The sequence below is a fragment of the Salvelinus namaycush genome, chromosome 35, assembly GCF_016432855.1.
Source record: "Salvelinus namaycush isolate Seneca chromosome 35, SaNama_1.0, whole genome shotgun sequence".
Taxonomy (NCBI): Eukaryota; Metazoa; Chordata; class Actinopteri; order Salmoniformes; family Salmonidae; genus Salvelinus; species Salvelinus namaycush.
The window spans coordinates 8,931,830-8,957,294 of NC_052341.1; the positions used below are offsets into that span (position 1 = coordinate 8,931,830).

The 25,465-nt window shown below is 42.2% G+C and overlaps 3 protein-coding genes across 3 annotated transcripts; 1 reads left to right on the forward strand and 2 right to left on the reverse strand.

Annotated features, from left to right (window-relative positions):
* Nucleotides 1-1,377: 1,377 nt before the first annotated feature.
* On the forward strand, nt 1,378-3,816 carry LOC120029773 (transmembrane protein 14A-like). Its single transcript, XM_038975044.1, has 5 exons — nt 1,378-1,498; nt 1,675-1,757; nt 2,770-2,871; nt 2,977-3,064; nt 3,258-3,816. The coding sequence occupies exons 2-5, from the start codon at nt 1,682-1,684 to the stop codon at nt 3,304-3,306; spliced, it is 315 nt and encodes a 104-aa protein (XP_038830972.1). The 5' UTR covers nt 1,378-1,498; nt 1,675-1,681; the 3' UTR covers nt 3,307-3,816.
* Nucleotides 3,817-5,507: 1,691 nt separating this feature from the next.
* On the reverse strand, nt 5,508-11,639 carry LOC120029630 (glutathione S-transferase 3-like). Its single transcript, XM_038974920.1, has 7 exons — nt 11,327-11,639; nt 10,982-11,085; nt 10,613-10,664; nt 10,392-10,524; nt 10,106-10,247; nt 6,634-6,759; nt 5,508-6,153 (listed from the first exon to the last, which is right to left on the reverse strand). Exons 2-7 carry the CDS (start codon nt 11,066-11,068, stop codon nt 6,025-6,027), a joined length of 669 nt encoding a protein of 222 aa, XP_038830848.1. The 5' UTR covers nt 11,069-11,085; nt 11,327-11,639; the 3' UTR covers nt 5,508-6,024.
* An 857-nt stretch (nt 11,640-12,496) lies between these two features.
* LOC120029828 (serine/threonine-protein kinase ICK-like) lies at nt 12,497-23,386 on the reverse strand. Its single transcript, XM_038975116.1, has 14 exons — nt 22,970-23,386; nt 22,238-22,521; nt 21,513-21,567; nt 20,332-20,453; nt 20,124-20,203; nt 19,904-20,036; nt 18,243-18,414; nt 17,797-17,964; nt 17,136-17,537; nt 16,722-16,924; nt 16,215-16,375; nt 14,144-14,251; nt 13,868-13,975; nt 12,497-13,494 (listed from the first exon to the last, which is right to left on the reverse strand). Exons 2-14 carry the CDS (start codon nt 22,336-22,338, stop codon nt 13,340-13,342), a joined length of 1,968 nt encoding a protein of 655 aa, XP_038831044.1. The 5' UTR covers nt 22,339-22,521; nt 22,970-23,386; the 3' UTR covers nt 12,497-13,339.
* Between the last annotated feature and the right edge of the window lie 2,079 nt (nt 23,387-25,465).

The window sequence follows — 25,465 nt, forward strand, 5'->3', positions numbered from 1 at the left end:
TTCCATGGCCAAGCAGCCTATCACCATGCGCAATGCCAAGCGTCGGCTGGAGTGTGTAAAGTTTGCCGCCACTGGACTCTGGAGTAGTGGAAACGCGTTCTCTGGTGTGATGAATCATGCTTCACCATCTGGCAGTCCGATGGACTAATCTGGGTCTGGTGGATGCCAGGAGAACGCTAACTACCCAATTGCATAGTGAGAACTATAACGTTTGGTGGGGGAGGAATAATGGTCTGGGGCTATTTTTCATGGTTCAGACTAGGCCCCTTAATTCCAGTGAAGGGAAATCTTAACGCTACAGCATACAATGACATTCTAGATGATTCTGGGCTTCCAACTTTGTGGCAACAGTTTGGGGAATGCCCTTTCCTGTTTTCAGCATGACAATGCCCTCGTGCACAAAGTGAGGTCCATACAGAAATGGTTTGTCGAGATCAGTGTGGAAGAACACAGATCCCTGACCTCAACCCCATCAAACACCTTTGGGATGAATTGGAACGCTGACTGAGAGCCAGGCCTTATCGCCCAACATCAGTGCCCGATCTCACTAATGCTTGTGGCTGAATGGAAGCAAGTCCCCGCAGCAATGTTCCAACATCTAGTGGAAAGCCTTCCCAGAAGAGTGGAGGCTGTTATAGCAGCAAAAGGGGGACCAAATCCATATTAATGCCCATGATTTGAAATGAGATGTTCGACGAGCAGGTGTCCACATACTTCTGGTTATGTAGTGTATTTACATGGACAGACTGTTTTGTTGACATCCTGTACCTTACTTGAACAGTTGTGCATGCCTTTCCTGAAATGCAGATACAAAAAATCCTATGAATATAGAATGAAAATGTTACCTTGTTGATTGAAGAGATACATTTATATTTTGTATTTGTTAATTTCCTAAATATTCCTCTCAAATTATCTAATGCGCTGCTAAGAAAGTTCAGAAGATTGTGCTGCTCTTATGCATATCCTTTAATACTTGTTAATGCAATGCAGAAAAAGTGCCTTAGTCATAAATGTACTTTGACCTACTCACCTTGTCCTATACCACATTTGAACCTGATCTGACACCATAAACTTGTTCAATGATTCAATTATGCTTGTGTTCATTTGTGTTTTTGAGACTTATGTAATAACGGAATGACAATCAAAAGCGTTTGGTATTTTCTTTGTTCGTTTCTTTTTCGTTATTAATTTCTTTTTTATGTATTTTTTAGTGGGTTATTGAAGACAGGTTGAAAGGGAAGTGATGCAGTTGTGAGCGCGTAATTTGTACGCGCATGCGCACTTTCACATAACACTTCCTAGTGCCACTGGGCGAGTTCGTTTTGCATGGACCGGTACCCGGGTGGCTAAAAATTTAACCTAAGCACCAATGGAATGGTCGCAAATGTACTACCTCCACCCATCCTGGACACCGGGGCATGCAAAACGAACAGACCCATTGGGACAACAGGCGTACATTTTTACTCATTTATTTTACGTTTAAATGAGCAAATACCAGGTATAAATGAATTCATTATATTCCTATCTGAGTTGTATGCATATATTTCAAGTGGTCAGTGTTTGTCAAGTGTCCGTTTCCGTTCGCTACATAATTGTATCTAGCTACAGTATCTTGTAACAGTTAGCAATGTAGTCTAAGATGAATTGGTGTTTACCCATACTCCTGCTCCACAGCACTGCAATGGCAATTGACTGGCTTGGATTTGGCTACGCTGCAGCCATAGTCTTTGGGGGATTCATGGGATACAAGAAAAAAGGTAGGAGTTTCTAGTCAAGCAGTTCAAAATGCACAAAGCAACATTAATTTGTCATTATCACAGTTTCATTCAAGTTTCAAGTTTTGAATGTCACTTGCATAAATAAGTACAGTGAAATGCCTTTCTTGCAAACTCAAAACCCAACAATGCAATAATCAATAACAGTGTAATACTTGAAAAAACACCAGAAAGAAGAAGAAATATGAAGAACACAATAACTAAGTAATTATACTGTGTACAGGGTCAGTTCCAATACCATATTAACAATGTGCAGGGATACTGGAGTGGTGGGAGGTAGATATGTATAGGGGTAAGGTGACTAGGCAACAGGATATAAGATAAACAGAGTAGCAGCAGCAGCTTGTATGTGAGTGTGTATAGAGTCAGTATAAATGTATGTGCATATACTGTGAGTGAGCAGATGATGGAGTGTGTGTATGTGCAGGGCCCTGTGCAAAACTAAAAGGTAAATAAAGATTGTCCGTGTAGCTATTTTGTTAGCTATTTATCAGTCTTATTGCTTGGAGATAGAAGCTGTTCAAGAGCCTGTTGGTGTCAGACTTGATGCACCGGTACCGGTTGCCGTACGGAAGCAGACAAAATAGTCTATGGCTGGGGGGGTTGGAGTCTAACGATTTTCAGGGCCTTCCTTCCACGCTGCCTGATATAGATGTCCAGGATGGCAGGGAGCTCGGCCCCAATGATGTGGTGGGCTGTCCGCACCATCCTCTGTAGCGCCATGCGATCGAGGACGGTGCTATTGTCATACTAGGCAGTGATGCAGCCAGTCAAAATGCTCTCAATGGTACAGCTGAAGAACTTTTTGAGGATTTGACAAACTTTTTCAACCTCCTGAGGGGGAAGAGACGCTGTCGCGCCTTCTTCACGACTGTACACGTGTTTTTGGACCCCGTTCCTGTAGTATATCATAATCAGCTCCTTGGTCTTACTGACTTTGATCCTGTTAACAAGCTGAGCAAGTAACAGATATTCTATATATTTTTTACTACAGGTAGTGTCATGTCACTGATAGCTGGGCTATTGTTTGGCAGCATAGCCGCCTATGGGGCCTTCATGATTTCAAATGACCCAACCAAGACTTTCTACTCCCTCGGTTAGTATGCCTGCTATGCTGGGATGTATACATGCTGGGATGTGTATATTTTAGGTCTTGACATGTCTTGACATAGAATTTCCTACATCTTCTTTTTTTTCTCAGTTGCCTCAGGAGCGCTGACAATAGTAATGGGAATGAGATTCAAGAAATCTGGTAAAATAATGCCAGGTGGTATCATGGCAGGACTAAGGTGAGAATCATCAAAAGTCCACTATACTCATTATTGCATGGTTTTGAAATATATGGAGGTTAGGTGAAACTCTTTGCTGATTTTCATTGTATTTTGATGGCTGTTACAATTGACCCTGTTTTGGAATGTTTCTAATTAAATAATTAATGTGCACAATCAATATGAAGTTATCATATCTGTTTTCTTTACTCAGTGTGCTGATGGTCCTACGACTTCTCTTCATGAGTGTCATTGTAATGTGATTTGAACAATACAACAACCAACTAAAGCAAGATGGAAAATGTCATCACAAGGGATGAATTTGCATTTGCACATTGTTTGTGCTTGCCTATATGTATTATTGTAATCATCCTTAATGTTTGTACGTTCTTTAAAGAACTTGATCCTGCAACCTATGATCATATTACTGCTTTTATGTAATTCCTAAAGTATGCAGCACTGGGGCAATGAGTGCACATACACAATGACTAAATGCTATGTGAATGGTGAGTAAAAAGGTTGTTACAGTGCCTTGCAAAAGTATTCATCCCCCTTGGTGTTTTCCCCATTTTTTTGCATTACAACCTGTAATTTAAATTGATTTTTATTTGGATTTCATGTAATGGACATACACAAAATAGTCCAAATTGGATGAAGTGAAATTTTAAAAAGTACTTGTTTAAAAAAAATCAAAAAAATTAAAATGGAAAAGTGGTGCGTGCATATGTATTCACCCCCTTTGCTATGATACCCCTAAATAAGATCTGGTGCAACCAATTACCTTCAGAAGTCACATAATTTGTTAAATAAAGTCCACCTGTGTGCAATCTAAGTGTCACATGATCTGTCACATGATCTCAGTATATATAAACATGTTCTGAAAGGCCCCAGTCTGCAACACCACTAAGCAAGGGGCACCACCAAGCAAGCGGCACCATGAAGACCAAGGAGCTCTACAAACAGGTCAGGGACAAAGTTGTGGAGAAGTACAGATCAGGGTTGGGTTATAAAAAAAATCAGAAACTTTGAACATCCCACAGAGCACCATTAAATCCATTATTAAAAAATGGAAAGAATATGACAAACCTGCCAAGAGAGGGCCGTCCACCAAAACTCACAGACCAGGCAAGGAGGGCATTAATCAGAGAGGCAACAAAGAGACCAAAGATAACCCTGAAGGAGCTGCAAAGCTCTACAGCGGAGATTGGAGTATCTGTCCATAGGACCACTTTAAGCGGTACACTCCACATAGCTGGGCTTTATGGAAGAATGGACAGAAAAAAGCCATTGCTTAAAGAAGGGGAAAAAAGCTAACACATTTGGTGTTTGCCAAAAGGCATCTGGGAGACTCCCCAAACATATGGAAGAAGGTACTCTGGTCAGATGAGACTAAAATTGAGCTTTTTGGCCATCAAGGAAAACGCTATGTCTGGTGCAAACCCAACACCTCCCATCACCCCGAGAACACCATCCTCACAGTGAAGCATGGTGGTGGAAGCATCGTGCTGTGGGGATGTTTTTCATCAGCAGGGACTGGGGAAACTGGTCAGAATTGAAGGAATGATGGCTGGCTCTAAATACAGGGAAATTCTTGAGGGAAACCTGTTTCAGTCTTCCAGAGACTAGACTGGGACGGAGGTTCACCTTCCAGCAGGACAATGACCCTAAGCATACTACTAAAGCAACACTTGAGTGGTTTAAGGGGAAACATTTAAACGTCTTGGAAAGCTCAGACCTCAATCCAATTGAGAATCTGTGCTATGACTTAAAGATTGCTGTACACCAGTGGAACGACTTGGGGGGTGAATAGTTATGCATGCTCAAGTTTTCCATTTTTTTTCTTATTTCTTGTTTCACAAAAAAAAAAAGCATCTTCAAAGTGGTAGGATGTTGTGTAAATCACATGATACAACCCCCCCAAAAAATCCATTTGAATTCCAGGTTGTAAGGCAACAAAATAGGAAACATGCCAAGGGGGTGAATAGTTTCGCAAGCCACTGTACTTCCTTGAATAGTTATGTGTCTCATAGGAAATTGTTTAAGTTGAATGAAGTACAGTCTAACTATTCACTCAGTCATTGTAAGAACAAAGGAGCACTTTTTGTTGAACAATTAAATATACTACTGGTTATAAGCACACAGGCTATGATTTGTTCAATGGATATGGGAACAGAAATACAATGACATTTACTACTCGTACAAAATACATTTATAGCATTGCAGGTTTGACTACTTACCTTTCAATAGTTTTACATAATCATATTCAGTTGCATGACAGTAAATATCCTCTATCAATGATGGAAAACTCACAACAGACACGGAGGGTTTAATTACAGCGGATATTTTGTTTGTTCAGCAGCCTTTTTCTTTATGTGCACATTATTGGAAAACCTAAAATACTTGTGCTCGTTAAACAATTGTCCTTACAAATTGTAATAGAAACTACCATCAAGGACTCATCAAGTCAATTAGTAAATTAACTTTATTAAGAGTCACACCAGTGGAAAGGTTACAACAAATTCTGCACACTCAGTACAGGTCGGTCAGAAGCTCTACGAGGGGACTGTCCCCAAGCACCTTTTATACTAGGATACACACAACTCACACAGACATGATTCATCCTCAGCACGAGGAGTTTTGGGTACAAAAGAGAATGTGTAACAAGACACCTGCTCCTGATAAAGTTCTCAGAGGCTATTTCTGGGCGTTCACCCAAGTAAATCAAGGTTCTCTCTTGGGTATTGTCGGAAACTTCTTCTTGTGAGCACAAAGGGAACAAGTTATAAAACAGTTTTGCAACCAATACACCACACTCATATTGCCAGGGTTAAACAATTCATAAGCTTATGTCATAATTTCTCCACCACAACATGTTACAAGAAATTATGACTTTGGAATGACAATATGGAATAATGTATAGATAATGTATTATATTAGCTTCAACTCTTTAAAGTCAATTTTACTTGATGTTTAGATGAGCATCAGAGCTTGAAGTCTAACACCTCACACACAGTCTTTACATATACGTCATCTGGTTGAGGCTTCCTCTTGCTGCCTGGCTGCAGGAACTTGTGAATGGCTGGTAGGCTTTTCATCCTCCCTTGAAAAGCCTGAAAAGAAAACCATTCACACCCAATCAAGAATGAATCAACTGAAGTATTCATGGATCTTTTTACCCTTCTTTTAAATCTGCTGTGTAATATGTCCTAATCATCTATCCTTCCTCCCAGAGTGTGCACTTGTTCACTTCCCTTCACTGATTTGAAAGGCAATTACTGGTAAAAGAAATATGCCTCCACTAATCCAATGCTTTGAGATTTGTGGGAAGTACTGAAAGAGTATAGACTTCATGAGAGAGGAGAGATTATTGGGACACACCCAGGGTTTTGTAGCAGTACATTTGAACCGGTATGGCCAGTCATATTGTATACTGATATCTAACAAATGTGCTGTGGAGCTGGTATGTGATATTCATTTGCTACTGGGGTTATGTCAACCTCTAACATGTTTTGATGAGACTCAAATGTAACAAGATGATTTGACTAATGATTATTTCGTCAAGAACAAAATACATTTGTAATCAACTTTACCTTAACAACAGGGAATTTGGAAAGAATTGTTGGACATTTCTCCTCCAACATCAAGGTGGTTTCAAGTAGCAGGACATCAGCACAGCTCAACTGATAACCCACCAGGTACTGGGAGCTAATTAGCGCCTGTGAGAAAATCACAATCAAATCAAATCAAATGTATTTGTCACATACACATGGTTAGCAGATGTTAATGTGAGTGTAGCGAAATGCTTGTGCTTCTAGTTCCGACAATGCAGTAATAACCAACGAGTAATCTAACAATTCCACAACTACTACCTTATACACACACGTGTAAAGGGATAAAGAATATGTACATAAAGATATATGAATGAGTGATGGTACAGAACGGCATAGGCAAGATGCAGTAGATGGTATAGAGTACAGTATATACATATGAGATGAGTAATGTAGGGTATATAAACAAAGTGGCATAGTTTAAAGTGGCTAGTGATACATGTATTACATAAAGATGGCAAGATGCAGTATATGATATAGAGTACAGTATATACATATACATATGAGATGAGTAATGTAGGGTATGTAAACATTATATTAAGTGGCATTGTTTAAAGTGGCTAGTGATACATTTTTACATAAATTTCCATCAATTCCCATTATTAAAGTGGCTGGAGTTGAGTCAGTATGTTGGCAGCAGCCACTAAATGTTAGTGGTGGCTTTAACAGTCTGATGGCCTTGAGATAGAAGCTGTTTTTCAGGCTCTCGGTCCCTGCTTTGATGCACCTGTACTGACCTCGCCTTCTGGATGATAGCGGGGTGAACAGGCAGTGGCTCGGGTGGTTGTTGTCCTTGATGATCTTTATGGCCTTCCTGTGACATCGGGTGGTGTAGGTGTCCTGGAGGGCAGGTAGTTTGCCCCCGGTGATGCGTTGTGCAGACCTCACTACCCTCTGGAGAGCCTTACGGTTGTGGGCGGAGCAGTTGCCGTACCAGGCGGTGATACAGCCCGACAGGATGCTCTCGATTGTGCATCTGTAGAAGTTTGTGAGTGCTTTTGGTGACAAGCCGAATTTCTTCAGCCTCCTGAGGTTGAAGAGGCGCTGCTGCGCCTTCTTCACCACGCTGTCTATGTGGGTGGACCAATTCAGTTTGTCCGTGATGTGTACGCCGAGGAACTTAAAACTTACTACCCTCTCCACTACTGTCCCGTCGATGTGGATAGGGGGGTGCTCCCTCTGCTGTTTCCTGAAGTCCACAATCATCTCCTTTGTTTTGTTGACGTTGAGTGTGAGGTTATTTTCCTGACACCACACTCCGAGGGCCCTCACCTCCTCCCTGTAGGCCGTCTCGTCGTTGTTGGTAATCAAGCCTACCACTGTAGTGTCGTCCGCAAACTTGATGATTGAGTTGGAGGCGTGCATGGCCACGCAGTCGTGGGTGAACAGGGAGTACAGGAGAGGGCTCAGAACGCACCCTTGTGGGGCCCCAGTGTTGAGGATCAGCGGGGTGGAGATGTTGTTACCTACCCTCACCACCTGGGGGTGGCCCGTCAGGAAGTCCAGTACCCAGTTGCACAGGGCGTGGTCGAGACCCAGGGTCTCGAGCTTGATGACGAGTTTGGAGGGTACTATGGTGTTAAATGCTGAGCTGTAGTCGATGAACAGCATTCTCACATAGGTATTCCTCTTGTCCAGATGGGTTAGGGCAGTGTGCAGTGTGGTTGCGATTGCGTCGTCTGTGGACCTATTGGGTCGGTAAGCAAATTGGAGTGGGTCTAGGGTGTCAGGTAGGGTGGAGGTGATATGGTCCTTGACTAGTCTCTCAAAGCACTTCATGATGACGGAAGTGAGTGCTACGGGGCGGTAGTCGTTTATCTCAGTTACCTTAGCTTTCTTGGGAACAGGAACAATGGTGGCCCTCTTGAAGCATGTGGGAACAGCAGACTGGGATAAGGATTGATTGAATATGTCCGTAAACACACCAGCCAGCTGGTCTGCGCATGCTCTGAGGACGCGGCTGGGAATGCCGTCTGGGCCTGCAGCCTTGCGAGGGTTAACACGTTTAAATGTTTTACTCACCTCGGCTGCAGTGAAGGAGATCCCGCAGGTTTTGGTAGCGGGCCGTGTCAGTGGCACTGTATTGTCCTCAAAGCGGGCAAAAAAGTTATTTAGTCTGTCTGGGAGCAAGACATCCTGGTCCGCGACGGGGCTGGTTTTCTTTTTGTAATCCGTGATTGACTGTAGACCCTGCCACATACCTCTTGTGTCTGAGCTGTTGAATTGCGACTCTATTTTGTCTCTATACTGGCACTTAGCTTGTTTGATTGCCTTGCGGAGGGAATAGCTACACTGTTTGTATTCGGTCATGTTTCCAGTCACCTTGCCCTGGTTAAAAGCAGTGGTTCGCGCTTTCAGTTTCGTGCGAATGCTGCCATCAATCCACGGTTTCTGGTTTGGGAATGTTTTAATCGTTGCTGTGGGTATAACGTCGCCGATGCACTTTCTAATGAACTCGCTCACCGAATCAGTGTATTCGTCAATGTTGTTGTTGGACGCAATGCGGGAACATATCCCAATCCACGTGATCGAAGCAGTCTTGAAGCGTGGAATCAGATTGGTCGGACCAGCGTTGATCAGACCTGAGCGCGGGAGCTTCTTGTTTTAGTTTCTGTTTGTAGACCAGAAGCAACAAAATGGAGTCGTGGTCAGCTTTTCCGAAAGGAGGGCGGGGGAGGGCCTTATATGCGTCGCGGAAGTTAGAATAACAATGATCCAGGGTTTTACCAGCCCTGGTAGCACAATCGATATGCTGATAGAATTTAGGGAGTCTTGTTTTCAGATTAGCCTTGTTAAAATCCCCAGCTACAATGAATGCAGCCTCAGGATGTGTGGTTTCCAGTTTACATAGAGTCAGATAAAGTTCGTTCAGGGCCATTGATGTGTCTGCTTGGGGGGGAATATATACGGCTGTGATTATAATCGAAGAGAATTCCCTTGGTAGATAATGCGGTCGACATTTGATTGTGAGGAATTCTAAGTCAGGTGAACAGAAGGACTTGAGTTCCTGTATGTTGTTATGATCACACCACGTCTCGTTAATCATAAGGCATACCCCCCCGCCCCTCTTCTTACCAGAAAGATGCTTGTTTCTGTCGGCGCGATGCGTGAAGAAACCAGCTGGCTGCACCGACTCCGTTAGCGTCTCTCGAGTGAGCCATGTTTCCGTGAAGCAAAGAACGTTACAGTCTCTGATGTCTCTCTGGAATGCTACCCTTGCTCGGATTTCATCAACCTTGTTGTCAAGAGACTGGACATTGGCGAGTAGTATGCTAGGGAGTGGACAGCCTCTTTATGCAATACAACTTGTGCAAACGTGCCAACCTTCTTTTCTGTTGCCTTAGCAAACATGGTATGTTGCAATTGTTATGCTAATATAACAGCTTAGATTAGATTTCCTCCCCTTAGTGAGCTCTACTCTTCCCATCTGGCCAAGGCCCAAATCATACAGTACCTTCTCGAACACAGGGAGGTAACGGCTTGTTGCTTTCCTCTCTATCTCCTCCAGTTTAGTTTTCTTGGCGTCAGGCGGCATGAAGGGCAACGCCATCATCATTTGCATCAAGTCCTGCACGCCCTCAGCATACATGTCAATCCTAAAAGTAAATGAAAACCAAACCCTTTGAAACCATAGCAGATTTCCCTCCTTTTTTGTACAAACAGCTTCACTTATGTCTCTGCAATACAACCAAACAAGTAAATAAAAGTTAGAATTCAATCATAAAAAATGTCATACATACATGACTCGTTCTTTTAAGTCTTTCCCATAGAGATTGTATTTCCCTGCTATGTAGTTCAGGATAGCCTTGGTTTGAACCAGCTTCATTCCATCCATTTCCACCAAGGGAACTTGCTCAAACATGAGTGCTCCATCTAAAAAGAATTAAGGTGAAACAATTAAACACCCTTCAAATCAATGAGCATGTTATCAGAGTTCTATTACCATTGTGACCAAACTTACCACTCAACAGTTTTACATATTCCTGGCGCTTTGTTATATTCACTTCCTCAAACTGTGGACATAAAATGTATATTTTAATTACGACAGAACATCCAGTTCAGTGATCCATCTGTGGGCATCACATGTTTGTCAAGCCACTATTTCACTCTAGCCACTATTTCACTCTAGCCACCATTTCACTCTAGCCACCATTTCACTCTAGCCACTATTTCACTCTAGCCACTATTTCACTCTAGCCACCATTTCACTCTAGCCACCATTTCACTCTAGCCACTATTTCACTCTAGCCACCATTTCACTCTAGCCACTATTTCAACTCATGTAAACAACCTACAGTAAAATTGTGTTTTATTTGTTCAGCCTACTTACCTCAACTCCAACAACTGCTAAAAGCCATCGAATTGACTCCATTCTCCCCCTCCCATTAAAATAAGTCAACACCACTTTTCCAGACATGGTGAAATTGTAGTTTACTGTTGGAAAGAAATAACCACATTCCATTACGCTTTCATGTGTGCTAGATGCATTGCATTAGATTTTTTGGTGCATGCATGCCTGTCAAATACATTACTGTACATTGTGAACAGCCTACTCTGAAACTAGAACACTGAAACATACAAGAAAATTAAGCTGAAAAACAAAAGCATTCAAAACATGCGGTTGTCTGTGTAATTATCAACCAATAATTTCTAGATAAGTCTAAGTAATACTGACCTTATATGTCGAGAGTCAAGTATGCACCTTTAATGTGGGGCAGCAGGGTAGCCTAGTGGTTAGGGCGTTGGACTCGTAAACGAAAAGTTGCAAGTTCGAATTCCCGAGCTGACAAGGTACAAATCTGTCGTTCTGCCACTGAACAAGCAGTTAGCCCACCGTCATTGAAATTAAGAATTTATTATTTACTGACTTGCCTAGTTAAATAAAGATAAACTAAAATAAAACATTTGTGTGAACTCCGAATAAGTTAATTAACAAAGCTAACGAAGCTAACCTCAAGCACTGTGTCATATGACCAACATGAGAGTTGAGTTGGAGATTTGCATGTCTGCAAGGCATCATGGGTAAAATAACAAATGCATTTTGAAACAATCATATTAGAAGGCAAATCACATATTCTCCGACTCTTTCCATCTTACCGGAGATGTTATAACACACAATATTTTAAAATACGAACTCCAAAAACAACACAACCCGTAACTGCAAATCGTATGACTCTTTCTTGGTATATAAACCGACGAGCTACTCCTCTACTGCGGATGTGAGGGCGATCTGGCTGCGACATCTGTCACCCCATTGATCGCTAGGGTTGATTCGGCTGATCTGGCTGGCTAGGCGGGTGTCCCCTTCCTCCCTCACCGCTCCATGTGCGTCCCTCCCGAAGCCCCGCGCTCGGTGGAAGAGGACGAGTTTCCCGGACGAGCATCGTTGGTATACGCGTAGCTGCACTCCCTGCTAGAACCTCCAAACAAGCTCAAGGCCCATTTGTAGGAGAAACGTAGGGAAGTCAAGCTCCAAGACTTCAGACACATCCAAATGAGGCACTGCACGTGGCAGTCTGCCTTCTTTTGTAAAAAAAAATTGTAACTTCGCTTTTAAACAGTAAATAAATACACTTCAGCAGTTGTCAAGGTTCTCTCTTCACTGTCAGGCGATTTGTTTTATCTGGATTGGTTTGCCTTGTTCGTTTGTGGGGGGCAGGTAGCCAAGTGCGTTACAGAGCGTTGGGCCAGTAACCAAAAGGTCGCCGGATCGAAACCCAGAGCTGACAAAGTAAAAATCTATTGTTCTTCCCCTGAGCAAGGCAGTTAATCCACAACAACTCGGTAGGCCTTCGTTGTAAATAAGAATTTGTTCTTAACTAGTTAATTACTAAATCAGACGATATACACACATCAATGAGTTTATTGATTATAAACCAGAACTATGTCAAAGAGATGACCATTACAAAAAAAAAAAACAGTTGTTAATGAAATGGTCATTACAATACCACATAAATAAAATGTTAGCAATGGCATTTGGTAACTGGCAGTTATAAAAAAAATTACAATTTGGCCCAGCAGATAAACCAAGTCAACGTACAGTAAATCTCTCAATAAAAAAAATTGAGCCACACAATTCATTACAAAGAAAGATAACACTAAAGCCAATTGTGTCATTAATTCTGATTGAAATAAAGCAGAGTTATTGTTTCAGAGAAAAAAAACAATGAATAAAATATAAAAATGAACACGATACAAGCGTTTCCTGTATTCCAGAATGTCTCATGAAAGAAAGCACCAAGAAAAATGTTTAAAAAAATAAAAAGACAAATTGGCAACAGAAAAACAGTGTTGGCCAAAATATCACAGTGATATTTGCAATATAAAATGCATAAAGACTGGATCGTGGGGATGTCATGGGGACGTTTTACAAAATCTATGGAACAAACATTTTAAGAAGGGGTTGAGAAAGTTATGCTACACAATAAACAAAACAAAAAAATTGTATGGAATTTGTCACTGAACAAAATGGAACGACACCAACATTTTGCAGAGGTCATTTATCCATATAATACACACATACACTGAAAAAGTTGTACATTGAACAATATAGACACAGATTAATACAAAACCAAGGTTATTGCTGTATAACATGTACATACTTTGATATGAAAACATACATTTTTCCTTTTATAGGGAAAAGACAAATCTGAAGTACTGAAATAACACAAGTGTCCCAAAGAGGCCACTAGCGGTGTCCATATTTGGCAGACCAGTCTGTGCGCACATGGATGGCCTGTGCTGGGGGGCGAGACCGTAGGCCAGGCGTAGTCTTGGTGGGCGACGGCACATAGGACGAGGCACCCATCTGACTTCTGCTAGACGACCTCCAGGTTGCATAATCTGTGACAGCAGAGACAAGCCACATTATTACCTTACAATAGAATTACATTACTCCACAGCACCTAGCCTGGATTGACAACTGTGCATCGAGACTACAAAGATCCCTCACTTAATGCTGTCAAGTCCCCTATAGATCCCTCACTTGATGCTGTCGAGTCCCCTATAGATCCCTCACTTGATGCTGTTGAGTCCCCTATAGATCACTCACTTGATGCTGTCGAGTCCCCTATAGATCACTCACTCGATGCTGTTGAGTCCCCTATAGATCACTCACTTGATGCTGTTGAGTCCCCTATAGATCACTCACTTGATGCTGTCGAGTCCCCTATAGATCACTCACTTGATGCTGTTGAGTCCCCTATAGATCACTCACTTGATGCTGTTGAGTCCCCTATAGGTGCGAGTTGCACTCTTTGCCCGGCAGAGCCAACCTCTTTTTTGTAATAGTTCGGTACATATCCACTTGGAAGAGTATTTGAACCTGTGATTGGGCCATCAAAGATAACAGGAAATGTACCTTACATTTAATACTGTTAGCACACACCACAGATAGACATCACCCTAGCTTATACCACACAGCCCTCTCACTAGTGTAGTAGGATGACAGGTGATAAACATGCAGGACATTGGTCCCAACACAAATCATTACCATGAGTGCCTCGGTTAGGAAGTGTTCCTCCAACAGGAATGTTGCTGCCCCAGAGGTTGCTTTCACTGTAGTTGGAATTTATTGCCATATTCTTTTTAGTACTTAAACCTGCAGGGTTAGATAGGATAGATTAGGAAATAGAGTTTGCTATGTAATTTCCATTGCAACAAGCTGCCCCTTGTGGTTCAACAAGACTACATCATCATGACTCAGCAACATAGCCACTCTTGAGATGATGATCATTGATAATCAGGTGCTGAAAAGAATGTGTGGTTTCATCCAGGTTTGAAAACCATTAGGCATTCTATATCAGAGCATGTACATATGCTTATGCCTCTGATTTGGTAGACAAATGGCAGTTACATCAAGTTCAAAGTTTACTGACAAAGAAGGCTCAATGCCAATTAGTTACCCCATTTTATGATATAAACCACCGTTCGGGGTCACAGAGAAATGTCCTTGTTTTCCATGAAAACATACCTGAAATGAGTTGCAAAATGAATAGGAAATATAGTCAAGATGTTGACAAGGTTATAAATAATGATTCTTAATTGAAATACTAATTGTGTCCTTCAAACATTGCTTTCGTCAAAGAATCCTCCATTTGCAGCAATTACAGCCTTGCAGAACTTTGGCATTCTAGTTGTCAATTCATTGAGGTAATCTGAATAGATTTCACTCCATGCTTCCTGAACCTCCCACAAGTTGGATTGGCTTGATGGGCACTTCTTACGTACCATACGGTCAAGCTGCTCCCACAACAGCTCAATAGGGTTGAGATCCGGTGACTGTGCTGGCCACTCCATTATAGACAGAATACCAGCTGACTGCTTCTTCCCTAAATAGTTCTTGCATAGTTTGGAGCTGTGCTTTGGATCATTGTTCTGTTGTAGGAGGAAATTGGCTCCAATTAAGCACCGTCCACAGGGTATGGCATGGCGTTGCAAAATGGAGTGATAGCCTTTCTTCTTCAAGATCCCTTTTACCCTGTGCAAATCTCCCACTTTACCACCACCAAAGCACCCCCAGACCATCACATTGCCTTCACCATGCTTGACAGATGGCGTCAAGCACTCCTCCAGCATCTGCGTCTCACGAATGTTCTTCTTTGTGATCCGAACACCTCAAACTTAAATTAATCTGTAATTACACTGTTTTCCAATCTTCCAGTCTGTTCTTTTGCCCATCTTAATCTTTTCTTTTTATTGGCCAGTCTGAGATATGGCTTTTTCTTTGCAACTCTGCCTAGAAGGCCAGCATCCCGGAGTCACCTCTTCACTGTTGAAGTTGAGACTGGTGTTTTGTGGGTACTATTTAATGAAGCTGCCAGTTGATGACTTGTGAGGCGTCTGTTTCTCAAACTAGACACTCTAATGTACTTGACCTCTTGCTCAGTTGTGCACCGGGGCCTCCCACTCCTCTTTCTATTCTGGTTAGAGCCAGTTTACGCTGTTCTGTGAAGGGAGTAGTACACAGCATTGTAGATCTTCAGTTTCTTGGCAATTTCTCGCATGAAATAGCCTTCATTTCTCAGAACAAGAATAGACTGTTGAATTTCAGAAGAAATGTCTTTGTTTCTGGACATTTTGAGCCTGTAATCGAATCCACAAATGCTGATGCTTCAGATACTCAACTAGTCTAAAGGCCAGTTTTATTGCTTCTTTAAAATCAGCACAACAGTTTCAGCTGTCCTAACATAATTGCAAAAGGGTGTTCTAATGATCAATTAGCCTTTTAAAATGATGAACTTGGATTAGCTAACACAACGTGCCATTGGAAGACAGGAGTGATGGTTGCTGATAATGGCCTCTGTACGCCTATGTAGATATCCCCCTTTTTTTTTTTTTTAAAGCCGTTTCCAGCTACAATAGTAATTTACTACAATGTCTACACTGTATTTCTGATCAATTTGATGTTATTTTAAATGGACAGAAAATGTGTTTTCTTTCAAAAACAAGGACATTTCTAAGTGACCCCAAACTTTTGAACAGTAGTGTACATTGGCACTAACTGGAAGTGCCTTATTAGAAATATCCACTTGGAAGGAAGGTAATGTTTTTGTATTTTCTACCTGGTAGATATCTTGACTGCTTCAAGTAATACTGTTTGGCAGAGGCTGTCCTCGAAGGCTCCTGGTAGGACATGGCCTTGTTCAGATTCAAAGGTGCATCGTCACCTGTCGTCACCTGCCCCTTAACTTTGGGGCTGCTAAAATCCAAAACATTTCCGTACCTGAAAGGCATAACAGAAATACATAAAGCCCTTATCTGAAAAGATCAGACTGATAACGCAGGTCACTGGGATAAAGCAGATTAACGCAGTTCACTGGGATAACGCAGGTTAAAGCAGGTCACTGGGATAACGCAGGTTAAAGCAGGTCACTGGGATAACGCAGGTTAAAGCAGTTCACTGGGATAAAGCAGGTTAAAGCAGGTCACTGGGATAAAGCAGGTTAAAGCAGGTCACTGGGATAACGCAGGTTAAAGCAGGTCACTGGGATAACGCAGGTTAAAGCAGGTCACTGGGATAACGCAGGTTAAAGCAGGTCACTGGGATAACGCAGGGAGACCATCTTCACCTGCTCAACGTCTCCTCTCTTCGTTTTTCTGTAGGAAATTTTGTTTTGCCCAGAAAAGTTAGTGAGGTCAGCTCCGTGTCCTCAAAGTCATCCCACTCGTCACCCTTTAGGAGGCCTGTGCCATGGCCCCATCGCCGGCGTCCTCCACCCTTAGGTTTCGTCTGATAGCTTAAGAAGTTGGCATTCTCAGCCTCCTGGGTCAACTGTTAAAAAAAGGAAATGGTGTATTAACAATCTCTATGGAGAGAGAAGGAAGAAAAACAGTTAAATTACATTTCTGAAGAATTCATCAACTTTCCATTCCTAGCCATTTCATTTTGTATTCATTTAACAAGGTATTCTAACATTTAATGACATTACACTGATGAATGCTTGCCGTGCTCAAGTAGCCCTGGTTGGTGACTAAAAACTCACCTGGCTCTGCAAGCTCTTGTCAACAACGTAAGTTAAGTGAGTCTGTGGGGCCCTCTCAGTCTCCTCCTGCTTCACCATGCGGTTGGGCTGCTCTCGCAACAGCTTTGAGTGCCTCTGGTATGATGGAACTGGGGTGGGGGCTGAGACTGGGGCTGGATGGATCTGTTGCAAGGGCCTGGACGAGGTGAAATGCTGATTTGGGGGTGCTGGCTGGGGAGGGGGCGCTGGCTGGGGAGGGGGCGCTGGCTTGAGCAGCAGCAGTGGTTGTAGCTGCTGCAGGGGCTGCTGTAATGGTTGTGGTGGCTGTGGAGGTAGGGGACCTGGCTGAGGCCTGCCCTGCTCCAGGATCTGCTGAGGAGTGCCCAACGCCTGACCCACGTAGAAGTAGGAGTACCTGAGGGCCTGCAAATGTAGAATAAAATAATTGATTGGCTTTGAAGGATCCCTAAGCAGGACATATTAATCAGTTAACATGCCATGAAATGTTAGAATATCTAACCTGTTTAGCAATGTACAAGCTAACATAGCTTTAAATCTAATAATTATTTCAGTATTCACCATTCTATCGGTGGATGGTAAAATAACTATTCTAAGGATCCATTCTAAACATTTATTTAAGCATAGATTATAACAGAGATATGCCCCAGCCAGGGTTTGCTACATGGGCAGAGGCTGGCCTCTTCTTAGGGTCCCACTGGAGTAGGGCTCTCATCAGTTGGATGGCCTCAGTACTGGCGTTGGGGATCAGACTGCTCAGATTACTGGGGACACACTGGGGCCAGCGGAAATTCATGGCTGCTGACAACTGGAAGCCCTCCAGCCAGTCATTCTAGAAGAAGTGGATCCAACACAATGATTATTGACCTGCTTATTTTACCATATAGTAATAAAATAGATAGATGTAACCGTTTTTTAAATGTTATGACAAAAATAATCTGTGAAGTTTGTCATTTCAAAAGCACATTACACAAGACTGATCACATCTTCAGTGAAGTTTGATTTATGTATTTAACACCACCAAAATACATTTTACATGACGATGTGAGGACAGTATAGCTTGCTTTTGGCTGATATTCTGGATCTAACAGCCCCGGAGAACAAGGCTACCTTCATTGGAGTTCCCAGGACTTGGCAGATTTTGAAGATGGTGTCCACTTCACTGGAGCCAGGGAACAGAGGCCTGAGGGTGTAAAGCTCTGCCATGATGCAGCCCACAGCCCACTGGTCTATGGGAGAGCTGTACGAGGTGGACCTCAGCAGCACCTCTGGAGCTCTGTACCTGGAAGACAACGCCGGGAAGGGAGAAGGGCTTTATAGGCTGGTCGATGCTCCCCATGATGAGAGAAATACAAGAGGTTTCATGTCACAAATTGACAGTAAATTAGACAAATAAATTCAGATATAACTAAATATGGTGTCAGTAGTTAGGTTTCCATCCAATTGGTGAAGATTCTAAAATTCGCATTGAAAATATGTGCATTTTCCCACCAGTGGTGTTTCCACCAAACTGACGTGTGTGATGACGTAGTGCACACAAAATGCTTATGTTTTTATGTACCGGATAAAAATCTAAAGTTCAATGTGTTTCCATCGGACTTTCAACTCTATCAATAGTTTTGTCACAAAAAGTGTTGCGTTAAATAGCAAATGTGTCTACTCTGGGCTTGGCACGTGCGCTCTAGCCAACAGCGCACAGATACAGTACGGGTAGGCTGGCCTACTGTATATGATGAGATTATGGATAAGAGCGAGAATATTTTTTTATTTGTCAAATGGCATTCAAGCATCGATCATCATGTCACCAGAATAAGACCCTCAATATTTATTGGAAAGCAGCATCAAGCTCATCACCGTGCACTTTCACCACCCTGTGAAGTTCATCATAACTGATTTCATCTGTAGCCTTATAAACTGTATGGTTTCCCAAGTCGTAGTGGGAGGGCCAAACACCATATTATCGAGTGACTCAAAGTTTACTTTGATATGTGTGAGGGAAAAAAATTGTATTCACCTTATCTGTTTGAGATTAATAGTTAGAAATGATTTACTTAACTAATACTGTAGTAAGATATTTCCTTCATCCTGAGTGAAATGAGAGGAGTTTTTTGAAGCTGGGGCTGGCAACTGATTAAGTGATGGCTAAGTAAAAACCTACAGCTGGCATTCCATAGATAAGATGCGGTGGGTGTCACCGAGATAGAGAGAGCCTGGAGGAACAGAGCGAAGGCCTTAGTAGTCCCAATCTTCCTGGCATCTGGGAGACAGCACCAGAGGCAGATGACCATAGGATGAACCCAAAGTGACTTATCTATATGAGGGGGGGGGTGAACCAGCTATGATTGAGCAATCTTGGTATGAGGTATATAAGGAACAGCATGGTCTGTAAAGGGTAGGCTCTCAGCCTAACAGTCAAGACTGAGTTGACGGTTTCATTATTGCAATAAGATGATTGTTTGAAGAAATGACTAAGTCTCTCTCAGTACTGAAATTCCACGACATATGATGGTTAATATATCAATATTTGCGCATAAAGGCGTTTCCACCGCCATTTCTCGCATTATTAACTTTACCGACACAAAAATATCCCACCATGTCGAATTAACAAATTATCTGTAGGCATTTATACAATTGTACCGAATCTTCATTTTTCCATCTCAAATGGCGTGATTTATTTTTTATATACGGTATGACTTTACTCGCATAAAAACTGTGGATAGAAATGTGGTTAGTGACACATAAACCCATCATATGGAGGTAACAAAACTAACCATCTTGTTGAAACATAATCTGTGTATGGCGGCCGAGATCTTATCTCACGGGCAAGCCCAAAGTCAGCTATTTTCACAAGCTCTGGTCCCATGCACAGAAGATTCTCAGGTTTCATATCCCTGTGAAAAAATCCTAGGGGGAAAATCATACAGTGAGCATACAAAGTAACAAGTAAAAAGCATTAGTAAAAAAAGTGCTAGTGTATCATTGTAATCATACCATGCTTATGAATAAAAGCTAATCCCTGCAGTATCTGGAACATAATATTTCGCACGGCAGATTCAGGGAACAGCCGAGACCTGTAACATGATACAAATAACAATATATGAGCTATGATTTTGACCTACTGACATTTATCCCCAAAGCACTAAACCCATTTCAAATAGCCTATATTTAAGCTATGTGAATCAAAAAAAGCTATATTTACCTGTCTTTCATTAGTTGATACAAGTTCTCCTTCATGTATTCAAACACAAAGTACAAGTGGTCATTTTCCCGTATAACCTCCTTGAGTTTGACCACATTCGCATGGTTGAGTTTCTTCAAGGACTGAAAGGAGTGAACAAATTAGATGGTACCTTAGCAATCAAGACAAAGCATGAGGGAAATAACCTCAATCTGTAAATCATCAAAAACAGCTCTGCAACACTCCATCATGGCCAGACTTAGATACCACAGGATGCTGCTGAGGGGAGGACGGCTCATAACAATGGCTGAAACGGCGCAAATGGAATGGCATTAACCACCTGGAAACCATTTGTTTGATGTATTTGATACCATTCCAATAATTCCGCTCCAGCCATTACCACGAGCCCATTCTCCCCAATTAAGTTGCAGTCGGCCTCCAGACTTAGAAACATAAAAAAGGTAAGACATAGAAGATCTGACCCTTAAAACTGGCATACAACAAATACGCTTTAGTTCAAAATAAAAACATTGATTGACAATCAAAGCATGAATAAACTGTATATTATCTTGGGTACAGTGTGGGGAACAACTGGTATTTCTTAAGGTGCAGCCTTTAGGGATTTCTTTATGCTTTATAACTCAGGTGTAATAAAGAAAACTAGAGCAGATCATAGTAAATGCGGGTGAAGTTTTCCCATGCGCTGAAAAGTTTGGAGGTAAATGGAGGCAACTTTCACCATGCCATAGTTTTGAGTAGAGGGGAAAGTCGTTATGGGTCTTGGTGGTGGCACATGCTATTTACAGCTGACATTCTAACCAAGATCCCTGGAGGGCTGGTTTCTTCTAGAATGCTGCTACGCTCCTTTGGATTCAAGCTCTCGGCAAAGAATGAATGTCTGGGTCTGAGTGAGGAACTAGAGAGTTAAAATCCAAAGACAGTACACACAAGAGTCACCTTCTAGATTCTTTGTGCTGGTTTCTGTGGTTCTGAGTAGAGGTGGAATTGAAATGGTGGTACAAAAACACTAACTGGTGAAACAGTAGACAACTGAAAGCATAGGATGTATTCTTTAGGCTGCCCTATACCGGTGTGGTGCAGTGCCTACCCTTTCCACCACTGCTGGAAAAAATCCTAGGGAAAACACTGCAATAGGTGGAGCATTTTACCCACAAGCATCATATCTGAAAAGGAGAACTTACTATGACTTCACGAAGATTCATGCATTCCTCCCATGAGTAGAATTTTCTCTTCATTCTGAAACAAATATGCAATCATTTATGATTAGCCTAACTGAATTAAAAGGACCAACATATCATAGATCATACTTTTTATTGAAAACATATTGGGACTCTTTTCATTGATATAAGAAGTTGGATGAATACGCATAAAATGTATGATTGAAAAGAGCAGGTTTATAACATGTAGGCCGAGGCCCTGTCCATTTCAATCTCAAGAGAGCGACGCCACCAACATCATAGATTTATGCAACTATTCTGTGGCTGCCGAACCCCCCACATACTTCCTGTCAAAGCTATAACTAGAAGCCCAAAGTTTTTATGATGCTGCCCAAAGGTACTCACCAACAGATGCCTTTTTTTCAAATCAGCCAAATAGGTGGGCCTGTCAGTCATCCGTGCACTTTCATTCGTCTACATCTGCCTAGACAGCTGTCAGCTTAACCACGCGTGGGATTGGCCACCGGCTAATGCCATTCCTAGCGAATCCCATAGGCACTGGCAGCTAATTTTACTACACGGCTTAGCAGCTAAAACAACTTGTAAGCTGAAGCCCTTCAATTTAGGTACCAGAGGATAATATGTAACTATACACCAACCCTTCAAAGATGGGACTGCAATTGCACACAGAGATCACAGCCATCTTTTTTTCATACTAACAATGCTATGACAATGTGACCTACACTCACTTCTTAATTGCGACCAGTTCTCCTGATTCCAGGCTGCGGCCGAGAATGACTGAGCCGTAGGTGCCATCCCCGAGCTGCCTGAGCGTGGTGTATCTATTCATGGTGCTGCCCTCTCCTCACCATCGCCCAGGGGCAGATCAGATCAATACGTGCTGAAGGAACACAGAGAGGTGGTAGGCTGGCAGCCCCCTGCAGCTGTTGAGTGTAACCTTTTGTTCCTGTGACAACAACAGTGGACCACAGGCACAGCTGGAGGACTCATGTTGTCATGGGCTTCTTGCCTCCTGAGGAAAAGGGATGGGAAGGGGTGGGGTGTCATTAGAGGAAGCCATAGAACCAGAAATTCAATCACAGGGGGGAAATATACACTTATTTTTCCGTTTCCAGACAATACAAGTTATCTGAGACAGATGGTTTCTAATTTCATGCAAATTATCTTCTGACTAGACCTTCAACAGACAGTAGTCAGACTGTTTTAGCCTATTTCATTACTAGCTACCTAGCAAACGTTACCTACAGGGCAGGCATGCATAAGATGTTAGGAGTAAAAACTGTCTGGTCAGATTTCTGACCAGAATGTCATGTTATGGTTACATAGCTACTGCTGCAACGAGAAACAACAGATGTTGCAGTCGAGCTAAGGTTAACGTTAGCTAGACACACGATCAATCTGTGACTTCTGCTGATAATAATGACAAAAAGCAAAGTCAAAATAGTTAAAAAGACACTCACCCAATCCGTTTCAACTCGAATAACGGACATTTGAAGACAACACCACTAAACTATTTGTATAGAGTCGAGCACACTCACTCACATTACCTCCAGGCCCATCACAATAAATCACAGCTGCGCGACCAAGGGCGTCCCAGATTTGCGAATTCTACATCAGTGGTGTTTGACGGAGGTTGGCAACCAATGTTATGTCACATTACCGCCATCTACTGGACTTGGTGTTCTTACCACATCTGACCAAGACTGCGTTCATAGCGTATCATCTCTGCTTTGACCAATGATTTATATAATGCCGCGTTCAAAAGAACTCGGAACTGGGAACTCGGAAATGTCCGACTTCAGTGCGTTCAAAGCAACTGAAAAATACGACTGCGAAAAATCGATCTGAACGTGACAATAGCATATGCAATCCAGGGTTTATGCCATGTTCAAAAGAACTCATGACGTCAGTGGTTTGAAAGTCGGAGCTCTAGAAAGAGTCCCGAGTTGGAATTCCAGCCACTGGTCGGCCATATTGGCACTCCCCAGAAGGAGCGGTCCTCCATAGCAATAAATGGAATTCTACGGTATTTCATTACATTTTTCAAGAACAAAATAACATGTATTTAATATATTTTTTTTTGTAGTGGGGACAGTAACAGAACTTTCAAAAAACTATACTTTAAAGAAAATGTTTTATATTTACATTTACATTTAAGTCATTTAGCAGACGCTCTTATCCAGAGCGACTTACAAATTGGTGCATTCACCTTATGATATCCAGTGGAACAACCACTTTACAATAGTGCATCTAACTCTTTTAAGGGGGGGGGGGGGTTAGAAGAATTACTTTATCCTATCCTAGGTATTCCTTAAAGAGGTGGGGTTTCAGGTGTCTCCGGAAGGTGGTGATTGACTCCGCTGACCTGGCGTCGTGAGGGAGTTTGTTCCACCATTGGGGTGCCAGAGCAGCGAACAGTTTTGACTGGGCTGAGCGGGAACTGTACTTCCTCAGAGGTAGGGAGGCGAGCAGGCCAGAGGTGGATGAACGCAGTGCCCTTGTTTGGGTGTAGGGCCTGATCAGAGCCTGAAGGTACGGTATAAGGTATACTTTTCATCTTTTATTTTTCTGTTTATCTCACATAATATATTTGAAAAGTATTCATTAAGGTGTCTGAAATAGAACCAACGTGGCAAAAACAAATGTAGACATTAATAAATGCATTTCTATAGCTTCCAAAATATTTTTTACACCGCGAGGGAGTGCCAAGATGGAGGTGTGGTGGCTTCAGAACAGTGCCCCCTGTGCACAATCTAGTGTATATATAAATAATTTGACCTGACACCAAGCCAATTTTCAACACATAATGCCATGTCATATTGTTATGTTGAGTCAGTTGGAGTTGACTAACGTTAGCCTCTTCAGCAGCTTCACAGTTAGCAAGCTTCACCAAGCTTTCGTAGCTGCCAACCCACACTCCCTGCTTGGGTCCAGGTGACCTTTCCTGTTTCTACCCCCTCTACCAGTTGCGTCACTGGTGTCAGAAGTGGGAAGGCGCCTCTGTGAAGCTTTCGAAAGAGTTGGTATAACGAGTTCCCTCCCTGACCCTCTCCTTGGCCCTAACCCTTCGATGTTTGAAGATCTGAAGGGTCTGAATAAGTATATGGAGGAGCTTCCACCAAATTGCTTCCACCTTACAGATCTACTGGGGAGGGTTAGGGAACGTGGCTGGTTGAGTAATGAGTATGGAGAAGCAGGGGTCCAATTGGGTCAAGGTATCCAAATACTGCTACGGTGAACTAAATTGAGCTTTCCCATTTATTTTTGATGAAAATTTACAGTACCAGTCAAAAGTTTGGACACACCTACTCATTCCAGGGATTTTCTTTATTTTGACTATTTTCTATATTGTAGAATAATAGTGAAGACATCAACACTATGAAATAGCACATACGGAATCATGTATTAACCAAAAAAGTGTTAAACTAATCTAAATATATTTTATATTTGAGATTCTTCAAAGTAGCCACCCTTTGCCTTGATGATGGCTTTGCACACTCTTGGCATTCTCTCAACCAGCTTCATGTGGCAGTCACCTGGAATGCATTTCAATGAACAGGTGTGCCTTGTTAAAAGTTAATTTGTGGAATTTCTTTCCTTCTTAATGCGTTTGAGCCAATCAGTTGTGTTGTGACAAGGTAGGGGTGGTATACAGAAGATAGTCCTATTTGGTAAAAGACCAAGTCCATATTATGGCAAGAACACCTCAAATAACCAAAGAGAAATGACAATCCATCATTACTTTAAGACATGAAGGTCAGTCAATACGGAAAATTTCAAGAACTTTGAAAGTTTATTCAAGTGCAGTTGCAAAAACCATCAAGCGCTATGATGAAACTGGCTCTCATGAGGACTGCCACAGGAAAGGAAGACCCAGAGTTACCTCTGCTGCAGAGGATAAGTTCATTAGAGTTACAAGCCTCAGGAATTGCAGCCCAAACAAATGCTTCACAGAG

Coding starts and splice junctions, on each gene's coding strand:
- LOC120029773 (XM_038975044.1), top strand. CDS start 1,682: ATGGCAATTGACTGGCTTGGATTTGGCTACGCTGCAGCCATAGTCTTT. Junction 2,872..2,976: donor CAAGACTTTCTACTCCCTCG/GTTAGTATGCCT, acceptor TTTTTTTCTCAG/TTGCCTCAGGAGCGCTGACA. Junction 3,065..3,257: donor GGTATCATGGCAGGACTAAG/GTGAGAATCATC, acceptor TTCTTTACTCAG/TGTGCTGATGGTCCTACGAC.
- LOC120029630 (XM_038974920.1), bottom strand. CDS start 11,068: ATGTCTGGAAAAGTGGTGTTGACTTATTTTAATGGGAGGGGGAGAATG. Junction 10,665..10,981: donor TAGCAGTTGTTGGAGTTGAG/GTAAGTAGGCTG, acceptor TTATGTCCACAG/TTTGAGGAAGTGAATATAAC. Junction 10,248..10,391: donor GACTTAAAAGAACGAGTCAT/GTATGTATGACA, acceptor ATTTACTTTTAG/GATTGACATGTATGCTGAGG.
- LOC120029828 (XM_038975116.1), bottom strand. CDS start 22,338: ATGAATAGATACACCACGCTCAGGCAGCTCGGGGATGGCACCTACGGC. Junction 20,454..21,512: donor TGAATCTTCGTGAAGTCATA/GTAAGTTCTCCT, acceptor CACTCCTTTCAG/TCCTTGAAGAAACTCAACCA. Junction 17,965..18,242: donor TCCTGGGAACTCCAATGAAG/GTAGCCTTGTTC, acceptor CACTTCTTCTAG/AATGACTGGCTGGAGGGCTT.